This window comes from Acomys minous, assembly GCF_964271855.1.
Source record: "Acomys minous genome assembly, chromosome: 7".
Classification (NCBI taxonomy): Eukaryota; Metazoa; Chordata; class Mammalia; order Rodentia; family Muridae; genus Acomys; species Acomys minous.
This window is the reverse complement of record NC_140488.1, coordinates 43,635,310-43,661,788: the sequence shown is the minus strand read 5'-3', so window position 1 is coordinate 43,661,788 and position 26,479 is coordinate 43,635,310. Positions and strand designations below refer to the sequence as shown.

At 35.9% G+C, this 26,479-nt stretch overlaps 1 protein-coding gene across 1 annotated transcript in view; it reads left to right on the top strand.

Annotated features, from left to right (window-relative positions):
- The window catches only part of COL4A5 (collagen type IV alpha 5 chain), a 187,789-nt gene extending 161,961 nt beyond the window's left edge, over positions 1-25,828 (top strand). The window contains exons 42-51 of the mRNA XM_084790971.1: positions 7,532-7,665; positions 10,006-10,078; positions 10,478-10,549; positions 14,716-14,844; positions 15,115-15,213; positions 17,680-17,892; positions 20,006-20,183; positions 22,032-22,146; positions 22,481-22,653; positions 24,636-25,828. Coding sequence (XP_084647097.1) covers positions 7,532-7,665; positions 10,006-10,078; positions 10,478-10,549; positions 14,716-14,844; positions 15,115-15,213; positions 17,680-17,892; positions 20,006-20,183; positions 22,032-22,146; positions 22,481-22,653; positions 24,636-24,717 — 1,268 coding nt within the window. The 3' untranslated portion in view covers positions 24,718-25,828. The remainder of the gene's footprint in view (positions 1-7,531; positions 7,666-10,005; positions 10,079-10,477; positions 10,550-14,715; positions 14,845-15,114; positions 15,214-17,679; positions 17,893-20,005; positions 20,184-22,031; positions 22,147-22,480; positions 22,654-24,635) is intronic.
- Positions 25,829-26,479: the final 651 nt, after the last annotated feature.

The following is a 26,479-nucleotide window of genomic DNA, read 5'->3' as shown; positions in this document are numbered from 1 at the left end:
AACTTAAACAGTAGCATTTTCGAAGTCAGATTTAATGTGTTGAGGGTGTTGCCTTTTATATGTTTACTACTGAAGAAAGAACAGTGAGAAAATTCTCAGCCACCTTAACTCTCCTGCATGCCATATGAAGAACTGAAGCCAACATCTTGCTTTGTTTGCATGTCATAATTCAAATAAACCAAACTATTATCCTTTTACATTCAAATTAGCACTGTCATTATTTGTTACTAGGATTGGAGCTCTCTGTTGAACATTTCTTTAAAATAATAACAGAAAAGCAGTAGTCACAAACATGCTTTACAATCATTGTTTGTAAAGAATAATCAAAGCACTCCTGAGAATAATGTACATCTAATGAAGGGTTGATTCTTGATTCGTTTATAAACTATAGAGTGAAAATAAAGTGTGAAATGAGTTTTTCTTAGAATTGAATGTTCTGAATTTGAGCTCATAAAAATAAGCATTGTGAAAATGATTGGTTGAACTTCCAAATTATAGTATGTGTCCAATTTTAATTTTAACATTAATGCTAAATGAAGATAATTTGGTTTATATAAGCTGCATGAATATGAACTTTTAGCACGTTCTATTATTAAATTCAACTTTACCTCGAGAGTATTTAATATGATTCTTTAGTTTCTTGATGTTTCTAACAGTTTTGATATTTTCCTTTTTGTTAACGATGACATTGGGCCTTGGTGAACTTCCATCCCTATCCAGGTCCTCCAGGTTAGCTTCATCACTCCAAAGTAGTAACTGCATGAAATTTGAAATTTTACCTATGTATTTATGTACAGATATTATTTATGTGTGTAGATACACATATGTGACTGTTTATATGTGTGTGTGTGTGTAATGTTTTCAAGTTTTTAAATATATTTTGAGGGCATATGCCAATTCAGTTTTTAAATGCTGGCCTGGACCTAAGTTGTCAGAATATTGTGGTGCCAAGTATTTCTCCTAGAATGGCTTCAAATTATCCCACTAGGAAAATGAACTAAATTAAATTCTTCAAAATTCATGCTTCTGTGCCATTTTAGTTGAAATTTCAAAGTACTCAATTTTTATCAAAGTATTTTATCAGTGCCTTAAAATTTTTTAAAAACATATTTATTTATTTATTTATATGAGTGTTCTATTTGCAAGTATGACAGAAGAAGGCATCAAATCCCATTAAAGATGCTCATGAGCCACCCTGTGATTGCTGGGAATTGAACTCAGAACCTCTGGAAGAACAAACAGTGCTCTTAACCTCTGAGCCATCTCTCCAGCCCTGCCTTAAAGACTTTTATTGCAATGAAATTAAACTCGTTCAGAAAAGCACTTTAAAATAATAATATAGATTATCAGATCCTACAGATAATGTAATCCTTAATTTGCTAAACACACACACACACACACACACACACACACACACACACACACCTCTATAAAGTTTTCAAATAGTTTCACATTTTGGATCATCACATATTTTCAAATATTTATTTTTATTTTAACTTATGTGCACATTCATGTGTTTATATCTGGGCACATGTACATGAGTACAGGTGCCCACTAAAGCTAGAGACATAAGACTTGCTTAGAGCTGAAGTTACAAACAGCTCTGATCTGTCTAACTTGGGTGCTGAGAACTTAACTTGGGCCCTCGACAAGAGGAGTGTGTGCTCTTAAGCACTGAACCATTGCCCCAAGTCCTTTGCCACATATTTTTAAATGGAAGTACTATGATGAAGAACTAATATGCATAAAATAAAAAATACTCAATATAGCTAGTGCAGATTGAAGGCTCATACATATGTTCATCACACATATGCAAACAAATATGACATAGAAAAATTACCAAAAACTACCTAATGGGGAGGGGGAAACTTGAAAAGTTAACAATGGATATCTCAACATATTTATTATTTTTTCAAGATAAACTCCTTTTCTCATTTATAGTGAAGTAAACCAAGCCAAAATAAAATCCTGAGGTCTGGCTGTTGAGAATGGGGAGATCTTTTTCTTGAAATGAACTAAAAATTCAGTTTGTAGGGGGAAGCCATGAATCACTATGTAAATGGTTACCTGATTCATTTTTACCATATCAACCATGCACACATACATACACACACATACACATAATATTTTCTGTATAAGAATGTATTTACTAGCGATTCTTTTATTAAAGATGGAGGTATTAGCTATTGGAGATTTAGAAGTTGAAGGTCCTAAACTGATTTGGTCAGATTTTTCTTGTAACTGAGTTTTTCAGGCCAAAAAAAAAAAAAATCAGGGAAAGGGGTGAAAGAGTGAGACCTACCAAGAAGTCTCACAGATGGTAGTCTAAAGTTTGGTAAACGAGAAGGTCATTTTTCACACCGGAACACTGAGACCCAAAGTGATTGAAAATCTTGCTTAAAGTTATGCATATTGTTAGTGACTGACTGGGGGCTCCCCAATACTCAGTTATTGTCTCTTCTAGTAATAGCACCCTACCGTCCTTCCACAAAGGCTTGATGTTTATAATCTGCATCTTGATAAGTTCATGAAGCAAAACTGCTTCTATATTGTTAAGAGACTTAGAACTGTAGCTAGCTGGATCTTATATCTAGATTCTTTCTTTTTCTTTCTTTCTTTCTTTTCTTTTTTTTTATCTTTTTTGTTACCTCAAATCTCCATCAAACCCTAATAGCATCATCTTACATTCTTCGTAAGTGGATGCCATTGAGTAGATTAAGACAGGGAATGTGATTTAACTATCAACAAGATAAAGACAAGATTAGGAGGTACTTTGAAGCAATTTTGATTCTTATTCTGTCTGACTTGACTAGAATTCTGTTGCCTTGATCACTGCTAGACTGGACTGCTAGGATTTCTTTTTCTGTAACACTAGAATATATTTGAAGAAGATAGAGAAAAATAGCCACATTACTTTAAAACCCATTTAACAACTTTCCATTTGTTAAACATACTCAAATTGTACTTCTTGAAATCTAGCCTCTGTCATGTTTACAATAAGAAAAAAAAAGCAACTGTGAGTGGAAATTAGAATTTAAGTATACCAGCTGAATCTATAACTTACCATCAGTATTAACCATTTATACATAAGACTCTAGGTGTTTCCTTTGGTTTTTTTTTTTTCAGTTAAATTTAATTATGTGATTTGAAAACAAATAGTAGATTGAGGCCTCATACATAAAACTGACTTGGCATATAACTCATTAAAATGTAACCCTTTAGAAATTAAAGTCTTAGAGATTTTGCTATGACATGATCCAAAGTTTCCCATGCTGATGAATCATTAAAATGTTTTATATCAATAAAATATTATTATGAAAATTCTTATTATTGAGTCTTTCAAAAGCAAACATACATATATATATATAAGAATATCTTTACTTTGCTCTATACTAAGGAACAATTCTAATCTAGTTAACTGAGTGACTACACTATAAGTCACTGGCTTTGGAGACTAATTACATAAACAGAAATTTGTATTCTAAATTTCAAATTCTCAAATGCTTTTAAAGTTCTGGTTTTAATCATCATTATGTTCATGTGTAGCATCTTGCACATGGAAGGCAGTAGTTCTATATTTCAAAACTTGACTTAAATCCTTATATAAGCATGTAAGGGAGGATAGATCACACGGCTCTCATTCAGAGAGATGGAATTGTCCGTAGCCTATAGCTACTACATAACAGGATAAAGAGTAAGTTCCAAGCTCTTTCAGCACCTGGGACTCAGTGCTCCAACACCATTTATTCTCTTTAATATCAAATTTTTATAAATCATAGCAAGAATTCTAAGGAAAGAAAAATTACGTTTATAGTTAATTACCACTAACCAAAGAGTGTTCTAGTGTAGATTTTAATATTTTTATATAATGCTCCTCCTTTAAATGGTGAATAGCCTGATAATATATACATTGAACAAAATTTTTTGTAAAAAATTGTTTAATATTTAAAATGTGTTGGGGTGGGTTATTGCATGTCAGAATAGTTTTAAAACACCCTTTCACTAATAGCCTTCATATTGTTGGAAAATCTGGATATTTATTCTTAAGTTCAATTGTCTATTATGCTTAAGTATGTATAACAAATACTAATTTGTAGAAGATAGCCTCCTGATTTATTATGAAAAATTAAAAAATGAATTTTAAAAGGTATTTGAATAAGACGAACAAAAGTACAATTGGTATTTGTTTTTATTTTTCCATTGAGTCACAGGTGAGCTTTGTAATTATTTTTTTGCCTGTGAGGTTTTGAAAGCTAATTGTTATTATCACATTGGTTCACTCTGAACATCCAAATAAATCTTCACTTCATGATTGTATTACAGGAAGGTAAGACATACTTAACTATTTATTCACAGTTACTTCTTTGTTATAGGAAATGAAGGCTTTTGGTGAAATGGTATTATCCTGCCAACTTTAATGTTCTGAGGAGCTAACTTTTAGAAATGCACAGTAGTAAAGTTAACATAATCTCTTAAATAGAGTCTCTTTGCCATTAATGACCAGCAGCCTATTCTCTAGAATAAGCTCTAGTTAAAAAAGATTTAGTTCTCTAAATTTCTGGATGGGTCTGCATATTGATTGTGCTGTAGATTTAAAAATTCTGACAAAGAAAATTATTGTTAAACTTGTTCTATGATGTGAACCACTTCTAACTCATAATCTTATTTTGTACTGTGTGATGTCTGATACTGCTAACATCGATCTTTGGGCTTTGGTGAACTGCTCTTCCCAGGTTTTCAAGGTTAGACTCTTCACTGGTCAGTTTTCTCTCTTTTTTAAAAAATACTTTATATATGTGATAAGAGACGTGCACTTTATTACTGCAATTCAGAAGTCATTGAAAACTGGTGTTATTCTTAAATACTACCCTATTGGGTTTTGACCTTTTTGAAAGGTACTATGACTTATTTACTATTAAATTTAAAATAATATCAGATCTTTGTGATATGATTGTAATAGATACTTTTATATGAATATATGGTAAAATTTAAATAACCATACATACACCTTCACATTGTAAATTGCATTAAGATATTTAGTTAAGCAAGCATCTGGATAATTTCTAATCTCTGCATATAGATTTTATTTTCTGCCCACAATTGCCATGAGATATGTGACAAAGGCTGTTTCCAATAATAGAGAAAGAATGCTATTGGATACAGTTAAAAGAAAACTCCTATGTCCTTAATATATTGTTAATTTAATTTTTCGAGATAATGCTAATACATAAAATGACATAAAACTCCAGTTATTTTCTTTTAGTTGTTAAAGAGTAGTGCCTTTTCTTCAGATGATGCAGTATCCTAGAAACTCCAAATGGAGAATGATGGCACTCAAGGGTTCATTTTTTCCCCATGTTCAATCTTCCCTCACCATTGTCATTGACTTTGTTGAGAGATTGGTTTGGTTCAGAGAAAACTGTTAGTTTTCACGTAACAGCCTAATTTGCTACCAGACTTCTAGTTTAAGTTGTACAAATTACCGTGTTTATTTAGAAAATCCCATTGTTATTTGAGCTAAGCAGCTGTGGTTTTGTTTTTTAAGTACAAAGTACTCCCAAACCTTTTTTTACAAATCAGAAAGGAATTTTTGTTATTGTGATGTCTCATTGGCAACGTAAGGTTTAAGTTGTCTAATTCTAAAAATTAATTGCTATATTATCACAAACTTGTTTTATTTTTCATATTTAGATGAATGCCACATTATGAAGCCACTGAAAATTGTTAAAACATTAAAGATCTCACAAGATCCACTCTTATCTTTAATTTTCCTACTGATTATTTAATGATAATTGTATTTCATGGTTCTGACTATTTGCTAGGCACTGACTTAAGAAAACAAATGAAATATTGTTTCATTTAATATTTCCAAAAACCATGAAAAAGCTAAGGCTATTTTTGTTTCTATTTCATAGAAGAAGAAATTGAAGTTGAAGGGCTTAATTATTTTGTTAAGGTCAAAGAGCTAACCACTGATGGAGCTGAGATTTGAACCCAGCATTGTAATTCCAATATCCAGTGCTTCTAATCACTGTGCTGTTTGTCTTGCTAGTGTATACCTTTTTATTTGGAGTCATAAAAATTAGGGAAGGTCATTAAAGATTGAGTTTAATATCATGTCAAAAATAAGACCCTTTGCCCAGGTGTAAACACCAGGCAATTATTCTATAAATTCCTATGATATCCTAAGATGATTATTCCTTTAAAAGTCATACCTACATAAAAACATTTTTGTTAAAATACATTTTAAAACTTCAGGCTACAGAGAGAAGATATACAGGTTATCTTAGTGGGACTTAAAAAAAAAAAGTCAGCCTCAGCCACTAAGCACTCTACAAACATGTAGCATTTATTCCCTACCTTCCTCCAAAAGACTTGCCTAGTGATAAAGCCACCTGGTTGCTTAAGAGAACTAATATCTTCATTTAGAAATAGGTTAAAGATGTAGTATAAATTTTAAAAAATCTTAACAAAAAACTTGGAAATATTGTAAAATAACTTTTATGAGTACTGTACTGAAACAATAAATATCTGACATTTAAAACACAGCCTATGTGTCAAAAATATTGCAAAAAATGAACTTAGAGTTAGTGTGCTTAATTGTCTTAATTGTTCAATAAATCATAACTCAGAAGCTAGATCTTGTCTAGCGTACAGAAGACCATATGCTTGGTCCATGCTCTGCAAAAATTGCATAGTAGTAAAAGATGAATGAATCTATCTTGCAGATAAAGCAGCTGAACTGTATTTTGTGCTGGAAGTCAAACCCAGGACCTAGTTAAATGCAACATCCTCATCCCTAAGCAATTTAATTTTAATTGCTATAAGAGAAATGACTTGAATTGCTGATTACTTTACAATAGTCATTTCCTAAGTGTTGGCCATGCAGCTAGCAGCTTCACCCACTAAAGGGCATATTCTTGTGCATTCTTCCTGTGATACGGGAAGGAAAACTTGAGGAGTGACCCATGGAATGGTTTTAACATCTCACTTCCCACAGATACATACTGCAATTTGAGGCCCATGCTCTCCTATGTTGCATTTCAATTTAAGTCAACCACTTCTCCAAGGATTACAGAAGCAAACATTATTTTATCCAGAATTGCTTTAGATCTGAGTTTATTATGTTTAGTAGAAAATAAAACACAAGGGTCTGGGGAGATGTTTCTGAGTTTGTGAAGTATTGGCTAGTATGCATGAAGCCCTCCTTCCAATCCCCAGGATGCCATAAACTACATGCGGTGGTGCATCCCTGTAACCTTAGCACTTGGGAGGGGGAGACAGACAGATCAAAAGTTCAAAGTCATTTCTTTGCTGCATTTTGAGATGCAGGAGATGCTGTTCCAGAAAAGAATATAAATCCGAAAGGTCTACAAACCAGCATTAATAACAAAAAGAATCTACCTTTACATTAGAAAATTATTCAGTCTGCCTCTATGTATTTTATTCCACAAACTAACAAAGATGTCTGATATTTTAAAAAGCCTGGCATACTATACTAAAATGTTGCCATTTTTTGTGCATTATCAAGGTCTACCAGGCAAGGAAGGTCCCCGTGGTCCCCCTGGAAACGGAGGTATTAAAGGGGAGAGGGGAAATCCGGGCCCACCTGGGCAACCTGGCTTACCTGGTTTGAAAGGAGATCAAGGACCACCCGGACTTCCGGTAAGAAATGAGAATAGACATCTGATGACAGAATAGTGTGGTGACAGCTTTCAAATTGGGAATTCCGAGCTGCATAATTGCATTAACGTTCACTGCATGGCTTGTTTGGTGAAGAAAAGTGAAAATAGAAAAATAGGTTCCTAGTCTTCCCACTAAAGTGTCTTTGATGTTTCATACTAGACGGGTTTTGGTGAAAATAAACCTATGAAAAAGAATCTCACATACACATCAGTGCATTGCATTTTGGATGAATATACTAATGGGGAAGTAATTAGAGCCAGGGTCATGTTACCGTTCCACTACTTGGATTTGCGTTGTATCTATGAAAGAAACAGGCATCACAGTTCTCTCTCTTTACCTATAAAGAGAATAATATATCCATTTACTCCTGGGGTTCCTCTCTTGGTTTGAGTGACCCCGAGAGTCATGTACTTCCTTATTATTCCATTCAAGCAGATTCCTCATAGACCGCCTCTACTTTCTAGTTGTGAAAGCACCGTACAGTAGAAAACATTATCTTTAAAGTAGTGGCCCTTAACATTTTTTCCAGTATTTTTCCACTAGCTACCTAGATTTAAACATCTAATCCTCTCATTACTTGTTCTGTAGTTATTTACCATCTCATACTCTTCTCCCATGTACTCTGATTTAAAACTAGTAATACATTCTGATTTCAGATCTCCACCCCCCACCCCGCCGCCACCAACTTCATGCCTCTTCATAAATCCTACCCCAGAAATTTTGAGAATAATCTGTCTTTTTCATGAGTCTTTATCATTGAAGCCTTCTGTACATGCTTTCTAAACTCTCTTAAACGCCAGGTAGTGGTGGAGCATGCCTTTAATCCCAGCACTCAGGAGGCAGAGGCAGGCGGATTTCTGAGTTGAAGGCCAGCCTGGTCTACAGAGTGAGTCCCAGGACACCCAAGGCTACACAGAGAAATCATTTCTCAAGAACAGCAATAACAAAAAGTTTCTCTCTTATATAATCACAGTGCAGTTATCTACTTCACAAATTGAACAAAAATTAAATATTTTAATTTTGACTATTTCTATTCTGATGTTATCTGTTGGTATAGCAATATATATTTTAGCATTATGTTCTCTCGCAAAGCATTCAGACTATATCATGTATTCCATTTACCTGTTGTGTCTCTGTAATCTCTTATAATATGATATGTTTCCTTAGATTTTTTTATTTCATGACTTTGACACTTAAAGCGTAGCCTCTATCCACTTTGAGAATAAAATAAGACTTCCTTTGTCTAATGTGTCACTTTGATTAGATTCAGGTGATGTGTGCTTGGATAGAATACTGCAAGATTGCTAGTGTATCCTCTTATAGGCCCATGATGTTCGTCCATTGTACATTTGTGACTTAGTGGGTTATTTTGATAACTCAGTCAGATAGTGCTGATTCTTCTCGATACAGTCACTATTTGCTCCCTTGCAATTCAAAAGAATAACAGTAGGAAGGTACTTTAAGACCATACAAGAATACTGTCCTCATCAACATTTCCCCTTAAGTTTAACATCTCTTAGTGAGTTTTGCCTGGAAATTTTCTCCTGAGTTAATGGCAGACGATGACTTTGTAATCTTGGTGCTATCCCCACATATACCATTTAGCCCTACTGTAGGCAAGAGCTATACTTTCTATTTTGTGTTTTTCACATATTTATTATGAATATGGGCATATGCTTTCTCTTTCCCAGTAATTGCTACATTTTTAAAGTGTCATTGCTTAATTCAATATTCACATTGTCTCAGATTGGATAACCACATGGAGTTGGGTCCACTGACATTCTGACATGGTTCCAAAAGCACCTTTTGTTTGGCACTTTCTTATATTTTGACATAAAAATAGATTCTCACCTTAGGCCCTTTCCATTCCCACAATTAAAAGCTTCATATTGGTAGCACTTCAACCCAATTAATAGTCTCTAGGCTATGTTTGGTAAGTCTTTCAGACTTTATCTTTTCTACATATATGATTCCAATCTAAGCATATCTATACAAAAAGAAAGCATTTGTCAATAAGCACCACTTACTAAATACCCCATATCATCAATATTCCAGCATCTAACATGAACTTTGTCATTTGATCTTGGTTGCCACTCCATAAATTAGACATACTAATATTTTCTCTATACTGCAGAAGAGAAAACTATGAATGACACGTTAAACATTTAAAAATCACAAGGTAGCAAAAAGCAGGGTCGAGTCATTCAAGTTTAACTGGAGTAAAACCTTCCTAAGTCACTGTGCACTACTTGAAACTTCATTCCCCTTCTCCACCCCCTCCTAGTGTTATTTCTAACACCAATGTTTTTATTGATTTAGGGCAACCCTGGCCGGCCAGGTCTCAATGGAATGAAAGGAGATCCTGGTCTCCCTGGTGTTCCAGGATTTCCAGGTATTTAAATGGACATTTTAAGGTTTTCACTTATATTTTTAAAAGTATTATATTTATTCTTTGAACATTCCATATAGTCAATGTATTGTTACCATATGCACCCCACTGCCTTCCTCCAGTTTACCCAGTTTCTCTCCCAACTTCCCGTTCTCTATTGTTATTATTATTATTATTATTATTATTATTATTATTATTATTACTGTTACTATCATTATTAATAGTAGTATCACCACTACTAGTAGCAGCAGCAGCAGCAGCAGTAGCAACAACCCCCTAAGTCTAGCTAATGCTGACCATATTAAGCTCCTTTGGGCAAAACCTGTTTTTTTCTTATTTTCCTATGTAAAGGCTGTCTTGTTGCTTTTTCATGCTATTTTATTTTGTGTATCATCTTTCCAGGAATGAAAGGACCTATGGGAGTACCAGGCTCAGTTGGCCCTGATGGGGAACAGGGCCTTACCGGGCCCCCAGGTAAGAATTTTTCTTCTCCTAAGCTGTTTACGCCTGAAACTTAGAAACATAAAATTCTTTCGAAGGTTACCCTTCTGCCTTGCCAAAACATCAATAGCCAACCTATTAAATTTAAGACAGATTCAGTATCAACAAGAAAGCCTTAAGATTTTATTAGCTTTTGTCCTAATATTTTATATTCAATTTACCAGATCATAAGAACAAGTTTATTGTATACTTCTGTATATTTTTACATTAAAATAAAAGTTTTTATGCTAATAGGATTTTAGAGATTTACCATAAACCGTAAAAGAAGATATCTGTTGATTGCTTCAGTAACTGTCTTAAGAAGCACAACAAAGAACCGCAAATAATGTCAAAACAGAATGAGCCTATAAAGCAGTAGGTTTGTCATTCCCTGAAGACAGCCATGAGAATTCTCTTTTCTTATTACTGACCCCAAGGAGTATATTTAGTTTTTAAACTTCTTTTAGAGATATTCTCTTAGTGGTTTAAGGGTTTTGTACATATTTTTATCATAATCACTTCCTCTCCTCCCAGTTCTTGCCAGACCTAGCCTCTTTTCTACACACCCAACATTAAAAAGCAATAATCAACCACATTAAAAAAGACCAATTGTGCTGCCAGATATTCTTGGGTATATGGCCTTCCACTGGAGCATGGTGAGCTTATCATGGACTACACTCTTAGAGAAAGCTGACTCCTCCTCCACCAGTGGCTAACAATTGCCAATAGCTCCTCATTGAGGGGTGAAACTTTGTGCCTAATGCTTCGCTCCATGCTGAGATTCAGGCATACAAAGGTTTCATGCATGCCATCCCAACCAGTGTGGGTTCAGATGTGCAACTTCCCTGCTGTGTTAGGAAGAAACTGTTGCCTTGTAATCATCTATCACCTTAGCTCTTACACTATTTCCTTCCCTCTTCTTCTGCAGTGGTCCCTGAATGTTCGGTGGGGAGATATATGATGTACAATATTGTTTTTATGGCTGAGCATTCTTTGCTCTCTTATTCTCACTTTTCAGTTTCTGTATCACTGTGTTGTTCAACGTGTACTTCAAAATGAACCTCCTCTGATGAGGGTCAATAATTAATCCACAGATATAATGGTAAATCCTTAGGAATCAGTTTAATACTGTATTTAGCAGATTAATAGTAGATTCTTCCCTGGAACGTATGACCTGTTTAGCCATAGGTTCTTGGCTCAATAATAATGCCGGGGATGGGTTTCATCTTGGGAGGCAGTGCTTAAATTCAAGGAGAAAGTAGTTTGATTACTACAACAATGTTTATGTCACTACTGCATCTGTGTGCATCTTTTGCCAGGCCAGTCATGCTTGTAGAGTACAAGATTCACAGCAGGATAAGACTGATGATTACTCTTCTTCTCTAACAACATGCCTAGTCTCAGCCATTTATATCCTGTATTTAATGCGTATGTGTTTAGGGTTGCTTCATCCACTGTTGGATTTTTTTTTCATTAGTGAGTATAAAATTTCCCTTTTTATCTCTTTTGATTAGTTTTGTTTTCTTGATGCATTTCACCAAATATTAGAATAGCTACACTAGGCTTATTTTTTTTTTTTTGTGGATCCATTTTCTTAGCATACCTTTTCTATCTTTTTACCCTAACATAATATCTGTCATTGGTCATTAAGTATACGTTTCCTGGAGGCAACAAAAAAGATGAATCTTGTTCTATGAATCTATGTTACTTTATTGGAAAATTGAGAACATTAAAAATGATTAATGTCCATTGGCTAGATCGGAGTAGGGGTTTGAAGTTTACTGCACGTATTGTCTTTGGCTGGTGCCATAGTTTGAGCAGGATCCCTGGGCCCAGATCCGCCCATCATAATGTTCTTCTTGTAGGTTTCTAGGACCCTCTGGATCCTTCTATTTCCAGATGTAATATGAATAAATTAATAAAAAATATTTTTAAAAAGTTATTACTGAACAGTATACACTGATTTCTGACAATTTGTGGTTTTGTGATTTATTTTTCAAGACAGGTTTTCTCTGTGTGTAGCCTTGGCTGTCCTGAACTCATTTTGTAGATCAGGCTGCTCTGAAACTCACAGTGATCTACCTGCCTTTGCCTTCTGAGTGCTGGGATTAAAGGCGTGTGTCACCTCACCCGTCTGTTTTGTGATGTTTTTATAAAGCTTTTTTCATTCAACATTAAGAAATTTATTTATCAGTTCCTTGTGCTTGGCATCTTTCACCTTCTCTTCTGACCAAAGTATTCCTGGAAGTATCCTCTGTAAAGCTAACTTATGAGTCATAAAACTCTTTAAATATATATTTTTATCATAGTAAGTTTTCCTCTCTCCTATTATAACCGATAGTTTTGGTGGAAATAGTAGCCTGTGCTAGTGTTTTTGGTTTTGCATAACTTGAATAACATTATTCCAATTCATTTTAACTTTCATGGTTTCCATTGAAAAATCAGCGGTTATTCTGACTTTTTATGTGATGTGGTCTTTTTCACTTACAACTTTCAATATCCCTTTTTAATTCTGTCCATTTTTTATTATGTGTTGTGAGAGTTTCTTTTCTAGCCCAGTCTATTTGGTGTTCTGTATCCTTCTTGGGCTTTGATCTCTTTCTTTATATTAGGGACTTTAAAAAGTATTTTATTTGTTTGTTTTATGTATATGAATACTCTATCTTCATGTACACATTCACTTTAGAACAGGGCATCACATCCCAATATAAATGGTAATGAGGCACCATGTGGCTGCTGGAAATTGAACTCAGGACCTCTGGAAGAAGGACATTTTATTCTATGATTTTGTTCAAAATATTTTCTGTAGATTTTATTTGAGTTTCTTCTCCTTCTATACATCTTCTTCCTAAATTTGGTCTTTTTATAGTGTCCCAGAGTTCCTGTATTTTCCTTTCTGGGAATTTTTGGATTTAAAATTTTGGAGGGTCTGAGATTATTCTACTTTTTCTTCAAGACCAAATATTCTCTTTTTCACTTGGACCAACTGATTTTTTTGAATTTTTAAGATTTTAATTTCAAGATTTATTTAATGTTGGCATTTTGTCAGGGACTCTATCTCCTTATTTAAATTCTATTTTCATATATTGAATTGTTTTTTATTATTTAACTGTGTTTTGAGAGATTCATACAAAATTTATTCATACCTGTTCAAGTTTCTTGATAATTCTTATTATTACTATTTTGAAATACTGTCTTATGCATCATCTGAGACACTTATCTCAGGGAACATTATTATAGGAGTATTCATATTTGGCAGAGACTTACTGTTTAGGTTATATGTGGTTGTATATCTGTGGTAGAATCTTGACATCTGGAATTATGTTGTTAGTGTAGCTAGTTTCTTGGTATGGAACTATTGCCTCTCTTTTGCTGAATGGATATTCGAAGCTCTGTTTTCTATAACTCCAAGTTATCAAGGGAGAGACCAGCTGTATAAGGCTTCTTGTTTAGTCTTTGGGAAATTCAGTGCTGATGTTAAGTGGGATTTCAGAAGTAGCCTGAGCTCAGCTCAAGCTAAGTGAATTTTTGAAGTACCCAAATAGGCCTTCTACTGAGTTAGAAGATCCTCACAATATATCTTCAGGAATGTTGGGGGAAGGTTCTCAGGACTGATCCTCAAGCAGTCGAAGGTAATAAAATTGATGATACAAGTCTAGGATCCCTACCAGAAGGAGTGAAGCAGGGTGGGGAATTCAGGAAGGAGGACCTGTGTCTAGTGCTACTCCCCGGAGAATGACAGTCTTCAGGTCATGGGAAAGGGCGAAGTTGGTAACAAGAGTCTATGGTCCTGCCTAAACAGTGGGACAGTGGAATATGGCAGCGATGGGTGGGATTGGCGAAGAGTTGGCAGTTGTAGTCTAGGCTTTCTGGTTAGAGATGAGGGGAACAATGGTTCTCAACATGGAAGTGGAGTTAGCTGTGTGAGTCTGGATTTTCCACCCTGATGAGGGAACTCCTGGATGGTGGGCCTGAAGGCTGCCATGGGCTGGTTTTAATTTTCTTGATGAAGTAATTGCAGTTCTGTTTGATGTAGCAGCAGTTAAGCACTTTTATTTTATTTTTGTCCAAGTTCATCTTCTGACATTAGGCCAATTTGGCATCTGTTTCTTCTTACATTTCTCTTCATCACCTTCACTTTTATGTGTTTTGCTTCTTAGGTCCTCCTGGGTTGCCTGGTCCTTCAGGACAGAGCATTATAGTCAAAGGAGATCCTGGTCCTCCAGGAGTTCCTGGCCAACCTGGATTAAAAGGTCCACCAGGACTTCCAGGCCCTCAGGGTTTACCAGGTACCTTTGTAGATCATTGTTTAAGACATTATCTATTTGAGAACATTCCCTTGATTTGCTACTTCCATGTTAAAAAAAAATGCCCCTGATGATAGTCCTAGCAATGACAACGACAGTCCCAGGCCACCACAGATCGCATTTGCCCTATTCTTGAAAATGTTAAAAATCTATGCCCAAACATCTTTTAGCCCCAACCAGACTTATTTTAACTCTTCTGGGCATGCTAATTTAAATGGCTTGATTGTGTTAAAACCATTTTTTTTTCTGTAGGACCAATTGGCCCTCCAGGAGATCCAGGACGCAATGGACTTCCAGGCTTTGATGGTGCAGGAGGGCGCAAAGGAGACCCAGGTCTGCCAGGACAGCCAGGTAAAATGACTAAAACAGTGCTTCTGGTTGTGATGCTTATGCTTTCAAGTCCTCTGGATATAGGTCTGTGCTTGGAGCTATGATAACTTTTTTTCCCTTTTTCCTTTTTTTTAATTAATTTATTCTTGTTACATCTCAATGGTTATCCCCTCCCTTGTACCCTCCCATTCTTCCCTCCCTCCCATTTTCCCCTTATTCCCCTCCCCTATGACTGTTCCTGAGGGGGATTAACTCCCCCTGTATATGCTCATAGGGTATCAAGTCTCATCTTGGTAACCTGCTATCCTTCCTCTAAGTGCCACCAGGTCTCCCCCTCCAGGGGACATGGTCAAAGGTGAGGCACCAGAGTACGTGAGAAAGTCACTCCACTCAACTGTGGAGAGTGTTCTGTCCATTGGCTAGATCTGGGTAGGGGTTTGAAGTTTATGGCCTGTATTGTCCTTGGCTGGTGCCTTAGTTTGAGCGGGACCCCTGTGCCCAAATCTGCCTATCATAATGTTCTACTTGTAGGTTTCTAGGACACTCTGGATCCTTCTACTTATAGAAAGAGCATGGCTAAATGCCAAATCCAAAGCTGGGAAAAAAATAGGAAGGTACATCCAAAAAGATATGCTATACCAGACAAGCATAAAAATGTTTCTTTTTTTTTTTTTTGTATACAAGCTTGTGTGCCTTCTGGAGGAAGTACTGGAAATCCAAGATATTCTTACAGGGACTCAAAATAATGACTTGTTTAACTATTGTTATTGTTATTTTATTGCAGTGGCAGTTTTAAGCCAGGGCTTGAGTGTGCTGGGCAGGCTACTATTGAGACACATCACCAACTCCACACAACTAATTTTCAGTGTGTTTATTTAAATCCATTAACTACATTAAAATGATGTTTGAATGTTTCTTCATTTTGTGATATTACAGAAGATAATTTCCCCCGCAGAATGCAGTAAATGCAGATAGAAAGCTTAAATGATCACCAGAGAACTTTGAAAATTGTGGTGAAAACTCATGCTGAGAAGACACATTGATATGCAGATTATTTTTAAGTCAGTTCATTACTAGATGCTCTTCGCAATATTAGCTTTGGTATTTGCTGAATATATCTCATCTTCTTGTTTTGTTTATTAACTCAATATGGCTCAGTCTTTACAAAGTAGTCTGGGCTGGCCCCCAAATCATGGCAGGCCTCCTGAGTACTGAGAATCAGCTTCTTCCATTTCTATTTGAAGTCAACCTACTTCCCAAAAGAATTTGATTAAACTTGTAAAATAAAATACACTAACATGATTGCTAATAAAAGTCAGGCAGGCAGTGGTGGTGGACGCCTTTAGTTCCAGCACTTGGGAGGCAGAGGCAGGCAGATCTCTGAGTTCAAGGCCAGCCTGGTCTACAAAGTGAGTTCCAGGACAACCAGGCCTACACAGTGAAACCTTGTCTCAAAAAATATAAGATCATAAACTCAATAGATTTTAAATATGTTAATAACTCTAAGCAATATAGATATAAAACAAGGTGATGTAAACATAAAGAATGTGTGTTAGAAAAAAAGTGTCATTGGTAGCAAAACAAAGTGGTGATATATGTAGGCTTTCCTAGATCCAACGCGCCGATTCAGTAACTTTGTGTTTCCAGAGAACGAACAAATTAGTGACATCTTAGCCAAGTGCAGTGGCGCACACCTATTATCCCAGCACTCAAGGAGGCAGAGGCAAGCATTTCTCTGAGTTCAAGGCCAGCTTGTCTGCAAAGTGAATCCAGGGCACCCAAGGCTACATAAAGAAACCCTGTCTCAAAAAAACAAAAAGCAACCAACCAACAGACAAACAAATTTAGTGACATCTTTATTACAGGCATTGCTATGAAGTGTCCTAAAAGCAAAAATCAATACACAGAGTAGTTAAACGCTTGAGTACAAGGAAAACTTTTAAATGAGCTCATGCAAAGATGAGCCAGTGGCATATTAAAGTGATGCATTTTGGATGGTTTTTAAGAATGTGTTACCTATTTTCTAAGCAAGTATCCTTCAGAATAATTCTCCAGTTGTATTGAAAGGAAAATGTTTTCAGCACTGAAGCTGTAAGAACTATGGGAATTATACTTTTCTTGTTGAAGAACAAAACAGCTAGCTGAAATTTGGTCATAAGATTCAAACTCCTTTAATGTAGCAAGAGAATAGATACCATGCTGGCTTTCCACAGTGATTGCTTCTTCCAGTCTAAAATTCTGTTCTAGGATGCTAGTGCTTACTATCTTCAGCCAATGCCAGGAGAAAATAAACCATTTAAATATCTTTGAAGGCAAAAAAAAATCTCATTTGTCTCTCTGACCATTATATCTGACAATGCTTTTATAGACACCTTACAAATATTGAATAAATTAACTAATCATATTAAGTAATTATGCTTTGTTAATAGGCACAATAGTGGCTCAGAGCTTAATTAATTTTGTATGTAAATGATTTCATACAAATAGGTACCCGGGGGTTGGATGGTCCCCCAGGACCAGATGGATTACAAGGACCTCCAGGTCCACCTGGAACCACCTCTGTTACCCATGGATTCCTCATCACACGCCACAGTCAGACAACAGAGGCACCACAATGCCCACAAGGAACAGTTCATATCTATGATGGCTTTTCTCTACTGTATGTACAAGGAAATAAAAGAGCCCATGGTCAAGACTTGGGTAAGATAATTGGCGTCTAATTTTTTCTATGCATTTGTTTTTATTTTGAAAGTCTTCTTAGGTTCTAGAGTGACCTCGAACCAAATATATAACTTTATTCTTTGGGGCTTTCAAATTGAGGAGTCATGGCATAAATATAACATGTTCAGTCCATATAATGTAACTTGTTTATACCTTTTCAGGGCTGACTTTTTGGTACTGGACAATCAATTGGTGTGCTCTTCCCTGGAAGAGACAAGCTGAATTTTGGAATTTCTTTATTAGAGAAGGAGAAAAGAAAAATTGAAAACCAGTAATCTATTAAGGTCTTATTATTTGGCATATGGGAAGTATTTGAAGTGCATGGTTTCATGGTTTAAAATTTTTGAGACTATAACCAGTGATTCTTTATCATTATGGGCAGCCAATAGCACAGACTTGTTTCAACACCACATTCCTATCACTATGGTACTTTCTCTAATGCCTGGTGTATTTACACTCTGTACTAAATCAGGCAATAAATTAGCTTTTTTTTTGAAAGGTACTGTATAGTATACATAACAGTATCAAACCTTTTGTCTAATTTGATTTTCACAAGATCAAACAAAGAGGACAAACATTTTCCCACCAATGTATAAACAAAGAAACTGGCTAAGGGCTTAAATCACTTAATAAAAGCCACACAAGTAATAAATGACAGTTTGAGGACTTGAACACAAACCAAGGCAATTCTTAATTTGTCCATTTTTCAGTCGTGCAATGTTGCCACTCCCTTTCATGTGACCTTCACTCAATCACTTTTCTTTCAGCCAATTTTGTGTATTTTTCCCAACTAAATCAATGACGTCCAAGCTAAGAATCTTTGCAAAGACCCATGAGCCCATCCCAAATCTCTCACATTCTAATTACATGTTAGAAGAACCACCTACAACTAATTCAGACCTATAATTTCCAAGTGCTTTTGTTTATGTATGGCCTTATCAGACTTTCTCAGTTGGAGGGAAATATATAACTTCAGACACATAAAGAATTCACCCAATTTTCAAATCCTTGCTTCTCTTGTGTACTTTCTCCTATAGCTGACCTATGTTTTAGGTAGTTACCTTCTCCACACCCCCTTTCAGCATCACTCATCACTCATCTTCTATTTTATGGAATAATTTAGATTCAAAGGGATTGCTTTAAATAAACTCATTAAGAAATATTTTGGAGGGTCTGGAGAGATGGCTCAATAGTTAACAACATGCCCTGCTCTTACAGAAGACCCAAGTTTGGTTCCTACCACTCATGGTGGGGCTCCTCACAACCTCTTGTGGATGGGTGTGGAAGAGCAGATCTACTCACTTTGTGCTTTGAAAACTTGTGCTAATGGTCTTTCTTCTCTCTCTCTCTCTCTCTCTCTCTCTCTCTCTCTCTCTCTCTCTCTCTCTCTCTCTTTTCTTCTTTATCGCCAACATATTGGATGGTATCCACAGTCAGGATGGGCTTTCCTTAGTATCAGGAAACACATCTGCAGACACATAGAGACGTGCTTTACTAACTTTGTAGGGATGAAGGATGTCTCAATCCACTGAAGTTGGGAATATGGATTAATCGCCAATTTAATCTTGACTTCCCTTTTCTTTGTTCTTCATGCAATTTTTCCTTCATCTATATTTGCTTACCCTTTTGGTTATCTCTAAGTCTGTCTTGGTCAGCAATTTTATTAACATTATGCATACACTTGAAGAGATTGCTAGATCACACAAGATCACATATTGAGTATATCTTAGGAAAGAGGGCAGCGTGGAATGAGACATTGGTAGATTCTGCAAAGACTTTGTGTATGTCCTTTATGTGTACTCGAAAATGTATTGATGTTTGCCAATAGTCACCATTGTTTGTAGGATCCATAAACAATTTAAAACAGCACTGGGAAATACATAAATATCTATAACAATGAAATCTGCATACATTATAAAATATTTCTTGACCTTATAAATGATAAAAATGAGTGAATCTTAGGATTTAAAAATTATTACCTGTTATCTAAGAGATATGCACAAGTTTCCTTGTGGAATGTTTTTAATGGCTTTAGGATAAATAAAACATCATAATGCATTCCTTCATCTTTTTCTTTCCAATTCTTTCCTAGGGACAGCTGGCAGCTGCCTTCGTCGATTTAGTACCATGCCTTTTATGTTCTGCAACATTAACAATGTTTGCAACTTTGCTTCAAGAAATGACTATTCTTACTGGCTTTCCACCCCAGAGCCTATGCCAATGAGCATGGAGCCCCTGAAGGGCCAGAGCATCCAGCCATTCATTAGTCGGTGAGGCACTGGCTTAGCTTCGACTTTCCCCAGTTCCGCTTATTTTAGATCGTCTTTTGTCTAAGTCCTATGACAAGTATTTTAATATAAGGAGAACTGAATCTAGTCACTGGGCAAATATACCTGAATATATTTTTATTAATGTGGTAAGCATCCAGCTTAGGCTAAATGCTACAAAAGATCACCTTGAAAATGGGAAAAGTATAGAGAAAAGGATTTTAATCCTAACTGGAGAAATCTGGAAATATCTGTCTCAAAGAATTGTGTTTTTAACTGATCTGTCTTTGGTAGATTGGAAAACAACTAGATATACATATAGTTATAAAGGGAAAGTCATAGTAAGGAAAGAAAATGAGAATGGGTAATATTAAATGAGTCTAAAATGTAGTATTTAAAGTCTTATAGAAAAATTATAGAAAGTTAGCTTGAGCACAGAGAGTAGAATGCTTTAATTGCCAAGTTATAGCATAGTATTTATTTGGTATACTGTAATGAGCAGTACTACCACACCTCAACCAATACTTGAGATAAAGTTCAAGGAAGGTTAAGGGGCTATCAATGTTTTTGAATTGCATAAGGACAGTCATCAAGTAGAGACTAGTTACACTGAATGGTATTGCTGTGGTCCTAATGTAATGGATTAGATCTCACAGGTGAAAAGCATGCATCACATTATTGGAACAAACAAAAATTAGGAGTTGAAGTAATAGATATTTGGCACACTCTTAAAGTAAGGAATAGATGTTAGTACCATTAACAGAGATTTCCTGAGATTTTTCCACATTGAAACAATAATTTAAATCAATCATTTGAGAATATTGGATAGTGTTAATTTTATTGTGATCATGATACAGGATTCTAGTAACCATAGGGAAGGAATCATTACTAAGTCCAATTTCTTTGGCATTGAATACAAAAATATAGCCTAGTATGACTTTAGTAGCAAATTCTCTCTCTCTCTCTCTTTCTCTCTCTCTCTCTCTCTCTCTCTCTCTCTCTCTCTCTCTCTCTCGTGTGTGTGTGTGTGTGTGTGTGTGTGTGTGTGTGTGTGTGTGTGTGTGTGCGTGCGTGTGTAAAACACATATAGCATGCAAGTGTGTAGGAAAATTTTGTTTTCAGTCTCCTCTTCATGGAGTAAAAGTTTCCATAATGTATTATGCATTATGCAGATAAATGTTGCTAAATCAACCTCCACCATAATTCAAGATGTTTCCTCATGCTCTGTATTAAAATTCTGATATATGCAACAGCATTTATTCTGTGCCTGCTTTTACTTATTTTATAGTTTTCAACCACGTCTCCCACTGCCTGGGCACCTGCCCAGCCATTCTGGTTCTGTTGTACTTACCCAAATATGGCCAAATGGTTAGTAATGTCCTTTGGAGGAAGAATACTGGGTGGAGATTGAGAAAATATCTGCTTCTTGTCTTTTCCAGTTTACTAGACATTCTTCTTACCACAGTCATAGCTGTCCTAAGTGTCTACCTCCCGTTGGGCACTTTGACAGCAAGTATGGAGAGGACACTAAGCCAAATCCTATGGCAATTACAACATTGACTACAGCGAGTACGAATGCAAATTTATGTCACAATGGAAAATGGAAATGCAATAGCTGTAATTCTACAATGTCTTGAAAGAAGGCTTACAGTTGTCGCCCATAAATGTATTATGCATGTGGGAAGACAGTTCTTATGCAAAAACAATTCTCTAAGTGCATTTTTCTCCTCTTCTGATCGGTGAGGGCACTGTCAAGGGCCTCCATTATAGGAAGGCTTCTGAAGAAGCATGGTTGCTGTCTCGTACATCCTCACTTTGTAACTCTTATTCTCGCTCCCTTCTCTTTACCAGATGTGCAGTGTGTGAGGCACCAGCAGTGGTGATTGCCGTTCACAGCCAGACTATTCAGATTCCTCACTGTCCTCAGGGGTGGGACTCTCTGTGGATTGGTTATTCCTTCATGATGGTATGAAACGCCCATCCTTGCTTTTCTCATCCCAGCTGACCTTCCAACTTATATACATTTATCCCAACTTGAGCCATCACTCTCGCTTGCATAGCAATAAGAAGCTTGAATCTTAAGTAACCTCTGTTCAAGCACTGTGTTCTTTCTCCCACATTTTTATAACATGCCCATTACTTTTGTTGCCTGCTCTTCATGCGGATACTGTTCTCTTACCTTCCGTGCTGGTTCCCTTCACCATATTCTAATTTGTGGCCACGTTAGGCGCATATTTTTGACTAATCACTAAAGTATTATAGCACATATATGGTGTGGAATATTTCCTTATCTTTTTCAGCATACAAGTGCGGGAGCAGAAGGCTCTGGCCAAGCCCTGGCCTCTCCTGGTTCCTGTTTGGAAGAATTTCGTTCAGCTCCCTTCATCGAATGTCATGGGCGAGGGACATGCAACTACTATGCCAATTCTTACAGTTTTTGGCTGGCCACTGTTGATATGTCAGACATGTTCAAGTAAGTCACCTATGGCTTTAGTTCAGGCCTAAATCCTCCTTCATAGATACCATGAAGGGAAGAGAGATGCTATTGATGAGTGGTTTATCCCCAGTAACTTTTGGGAGTTTGCTGGACTGAGTTCTTTAGTCTTAGCTTGTTCTCTATAAGTACCTAACTTGTAATAAAGAAACAAACACCATTGAGATGTAACAAGAATAAATTAATAAAAAAGATTAATAAATCAAGTGAAAATACAAACTGAAAAAAATAAACAAACTTTACTATTGTCAGGTAAGTGTGGTTACAGGCGGCTTAGTGTTAACCTTTCAATAACAAAAAATATCAGGAGTTGGTCTTCTAAAAAGAGACCATTTCAAGAGCTGAAACTATAATTTGTGTTGTCTACCAAACTCACTCTTTCTAAGAGTGTTTTCAGGGGCTTCATCCGAGTCTTTTAAGAAATAGTCTCTACAGAAACCAGTGCACCAAGGACCGTGCATGGTGAGGACCTAGACCCTCTGCTCAGATGTAGTAGATAAGCATCCCAGTCTCCTTGTGGGTCCCACAATATGGAGAGTAAGGACTACTTCTGACATAGACTCTGGTACTCACATGGTAATCACTTCCCCCTGGTGGGACGGCCTTGCCATGTCACAAAAATAGAGGATACAGGCAGTCCAGATGAGACTTGATAGGCTGAGATCAAATGTTAGGGGAGGAGGGCTCTCCTTTCTGAGGACTAAGGGAGTGATGGGGTATGAGCAAGGGAGGATGGAACCAGGAGGAGATGAAGGAGGGGGCTATAATTGGGATGTAAAGTGAACAAATTAAAAATTAAAAATTGAAAAAAGTATAGCAAAATATAAAACAACACATGTCTCTGAATAGTTTAATATCTTGAAGTTTGTCTTTACTTTTATGTGTTGCTTCTTTCTTTGCATTTTATATGATATTTTACCATGAATTGCTCATCAATTGCCTAAACTTCTCCCATCCTATGAATATTAGGAAAGATATCTTTAAAAAAACAGAAACAAATATATGAAGATAACAGTAGTGGGAAAAACAGTCACAAAAATGCATGTAAAGTTATAGAAAATGTAATAATATAAATGTATATGTACAAAAATAAAATAATTTTTAAAAAGATATAGAAAATGAGGTATAGATATATAGCGGAGTTTTATTCTGCCATGAAGAATTAAATTATATGACACAAAAAACATGACATTCAAAATAAACCATACTTAGACAAATATCCCTAATTTCTCTCTCATGTCTGGATCCAGTATTTTACACACACACACACACACACACACACACACACACACACACACACGTACATGGACATACTTGCACATAGACATGCATATAAATCAAGTGTACACAAGTGTGAATAAGATTGTCTAGGGAAAGGAAAGAACTATGGAAATGATGGGAAAAAGGGAAAGGTGTAGGGATGAAGGTATATGGTAAACTTGATTGAAGATGTCTTTATGGAACTCATAACTATATACAATGAATATAAGACAACAAAATTATTTGAATACATGTGATCAGTAATGGCTATAAAACCATAGAAATCAATGTATTATTAAACTGTTAAGGGCCAATATGATAGCTCAGCAGAGTAAGACACTTGACCCCCAAGCCTGATGGACCCACACAGTACAAGGAGAGGACCAATTTCCACAACTTGTCATGACCTTTACATTCATGCTGTGAAAGGTATACTTGTGTACAAACACACACACACACACAGAGAGAGAGAGAGAGAGAGAGAGAGAGAGAGAGAGAGAGAGAGAGAGAGAGAGAGAGAGAGAGAGAGAGAGAATTTTAAAATGAAAATAAACCATTAAGTCTCTGGGAAAGCTGCGTAACATAAAGAGAATATCTAGCTGTGAGTTCATACCTATAATAAAATGTAAATAGTAAACGTGTATAGAACTGAAATTGTAAAATTAAACCTAATTGTTTCTTTTCTTTTTTTAATTTCCTAGTAAACCTCAGTCAGAGACACTGAAAGCAGGAGACTTGAGAACACGTATTAGCCGATGTCAAGTATGCATGAAGAGGACATAACATACTGAAGAATTCCTTGTGTTTTTTAATGTGATTATATATAATTATTGTATGTGATTCACTCACTCTACCCAACTTTACCACTGCTGCCACCAATGGTGCTAATATACCCTGTGACCAAGAAGGCGTGCTGACTAATAACCATGAAGATTCACATGTACCTCAGCAATGTGCCCAAGCAAGGCCTCCATTCATTCTTATGAAAGAAATGGGGAAGTGACTATACTTTTGGGGTCCAGAATAACTTTCTTTAAGGATTCTAAGACAAAGTTCATATTTCTTGCCAAGTTACTAAAATGGCACATCAAATGCCATTCTTCTCTTCTCAATGAAAAGAAGAATCATACTGAGTAAAATTATAGACTGCAGTTTGGGGAAGAATTCTTTTTCATGGTGCTACTAATCCTACTGTACCCCAGGTTTTTAATAAAAAGAATATTAATCTTATTTTGCTCTGTAAGGAAAGAATGTGTATATCCTGTAAACAGCCTTTTAGCCCAAAATGTTGTGTCATTTAGATGCGATCTGGTATTGAAAATGTAAGAAAGCTTGCTCCATAGGGAGCAAGATCTCCATGTCAGAGAATGTATCCTTTTATTGAGTTCCTACCGAAAGCAAATTAATTGGGAGTTCTTATCTGACTAAAAAACAACAACAACAAAAGCAAAAACAAATAGATCATTTAAGTGATCACAATTTTAGTGGTTCATGTTGCATATCAAATTATCACATCTAATGAAACGATCTCTTGTTCTAATAGTTCCCATGACACTCATGATCAGATGCCCCGTCTTCATATTTTTATGTCTCGGTATTGCTTGGTCCTGACAGTTTTGAGAAAAAAAAATACCAAAAGTAATTAACAATTCTTATTATCCTGGTGCTTCTCGTGTAAGAATTATTCTCCTGTGGGCTTGCTTGTCTAAGAAGAGAATATTTGCTTAGTCTCCTCTCTTCAATTACAAAAAGCCAATGGACTTTCAAAACCTTTTTATTTTAAACATTTTATTACAAATAGTCATAGGATACCTTATTTCCTTAACTGTCATCTTCACACTGAATGTTTTTTTTAATTCACCAGTATCAACTTAATTAAAGATTTATCATATAATTTTGGCTCCTTGTCTCTCTGTTCAGCATAAGTGTAAAACCATGCTCATTTATATTGGTACATCAGATGTTCCTTTCTCAGGCAATTGATTACTTTTAATGCCCTTATAATAAAGGTTGTTGCTTTATTATACAAAAATACTGCAACCATAACAATTTTAAAAATTTTAGATCCCGATATGAAACTATGGGCAATCTGATGCTTAGAGAACATGGCAGTAAATTTTAAAATCTAAGCAATGATAACTATTTTGGTTTAAATTTTTCATGTAAATTGATCCATGAAAACACTGTTCTGTAATTCTAACTGAACTCCTATGTCCATTCCACAGATGATTCTCAACATGGCATATATTTGAAGGTTGCTCCTTAAGTTGCAAGAGCAAATGTGGACTTTGGTGTTCACTCATATATGTAGTATGTGCAGATAAGATTTATATTTCTTAAAGTATCTGCCTCTCTCCAGTCCTGCCATGTTTTTTAAGCATACAAACCCATCCCAGTTAAGGATCTCGATGTTACTGATGGTTCCTTGACACCGATTATCCAAAACTGTTATGAATCTAGCTATTCTAGGGATTACCTTGGATAAACGTTACAGCCAACCACAATTCATGGTGTTTCCACATTGAAAAAGTTGTTCTGCTGAATC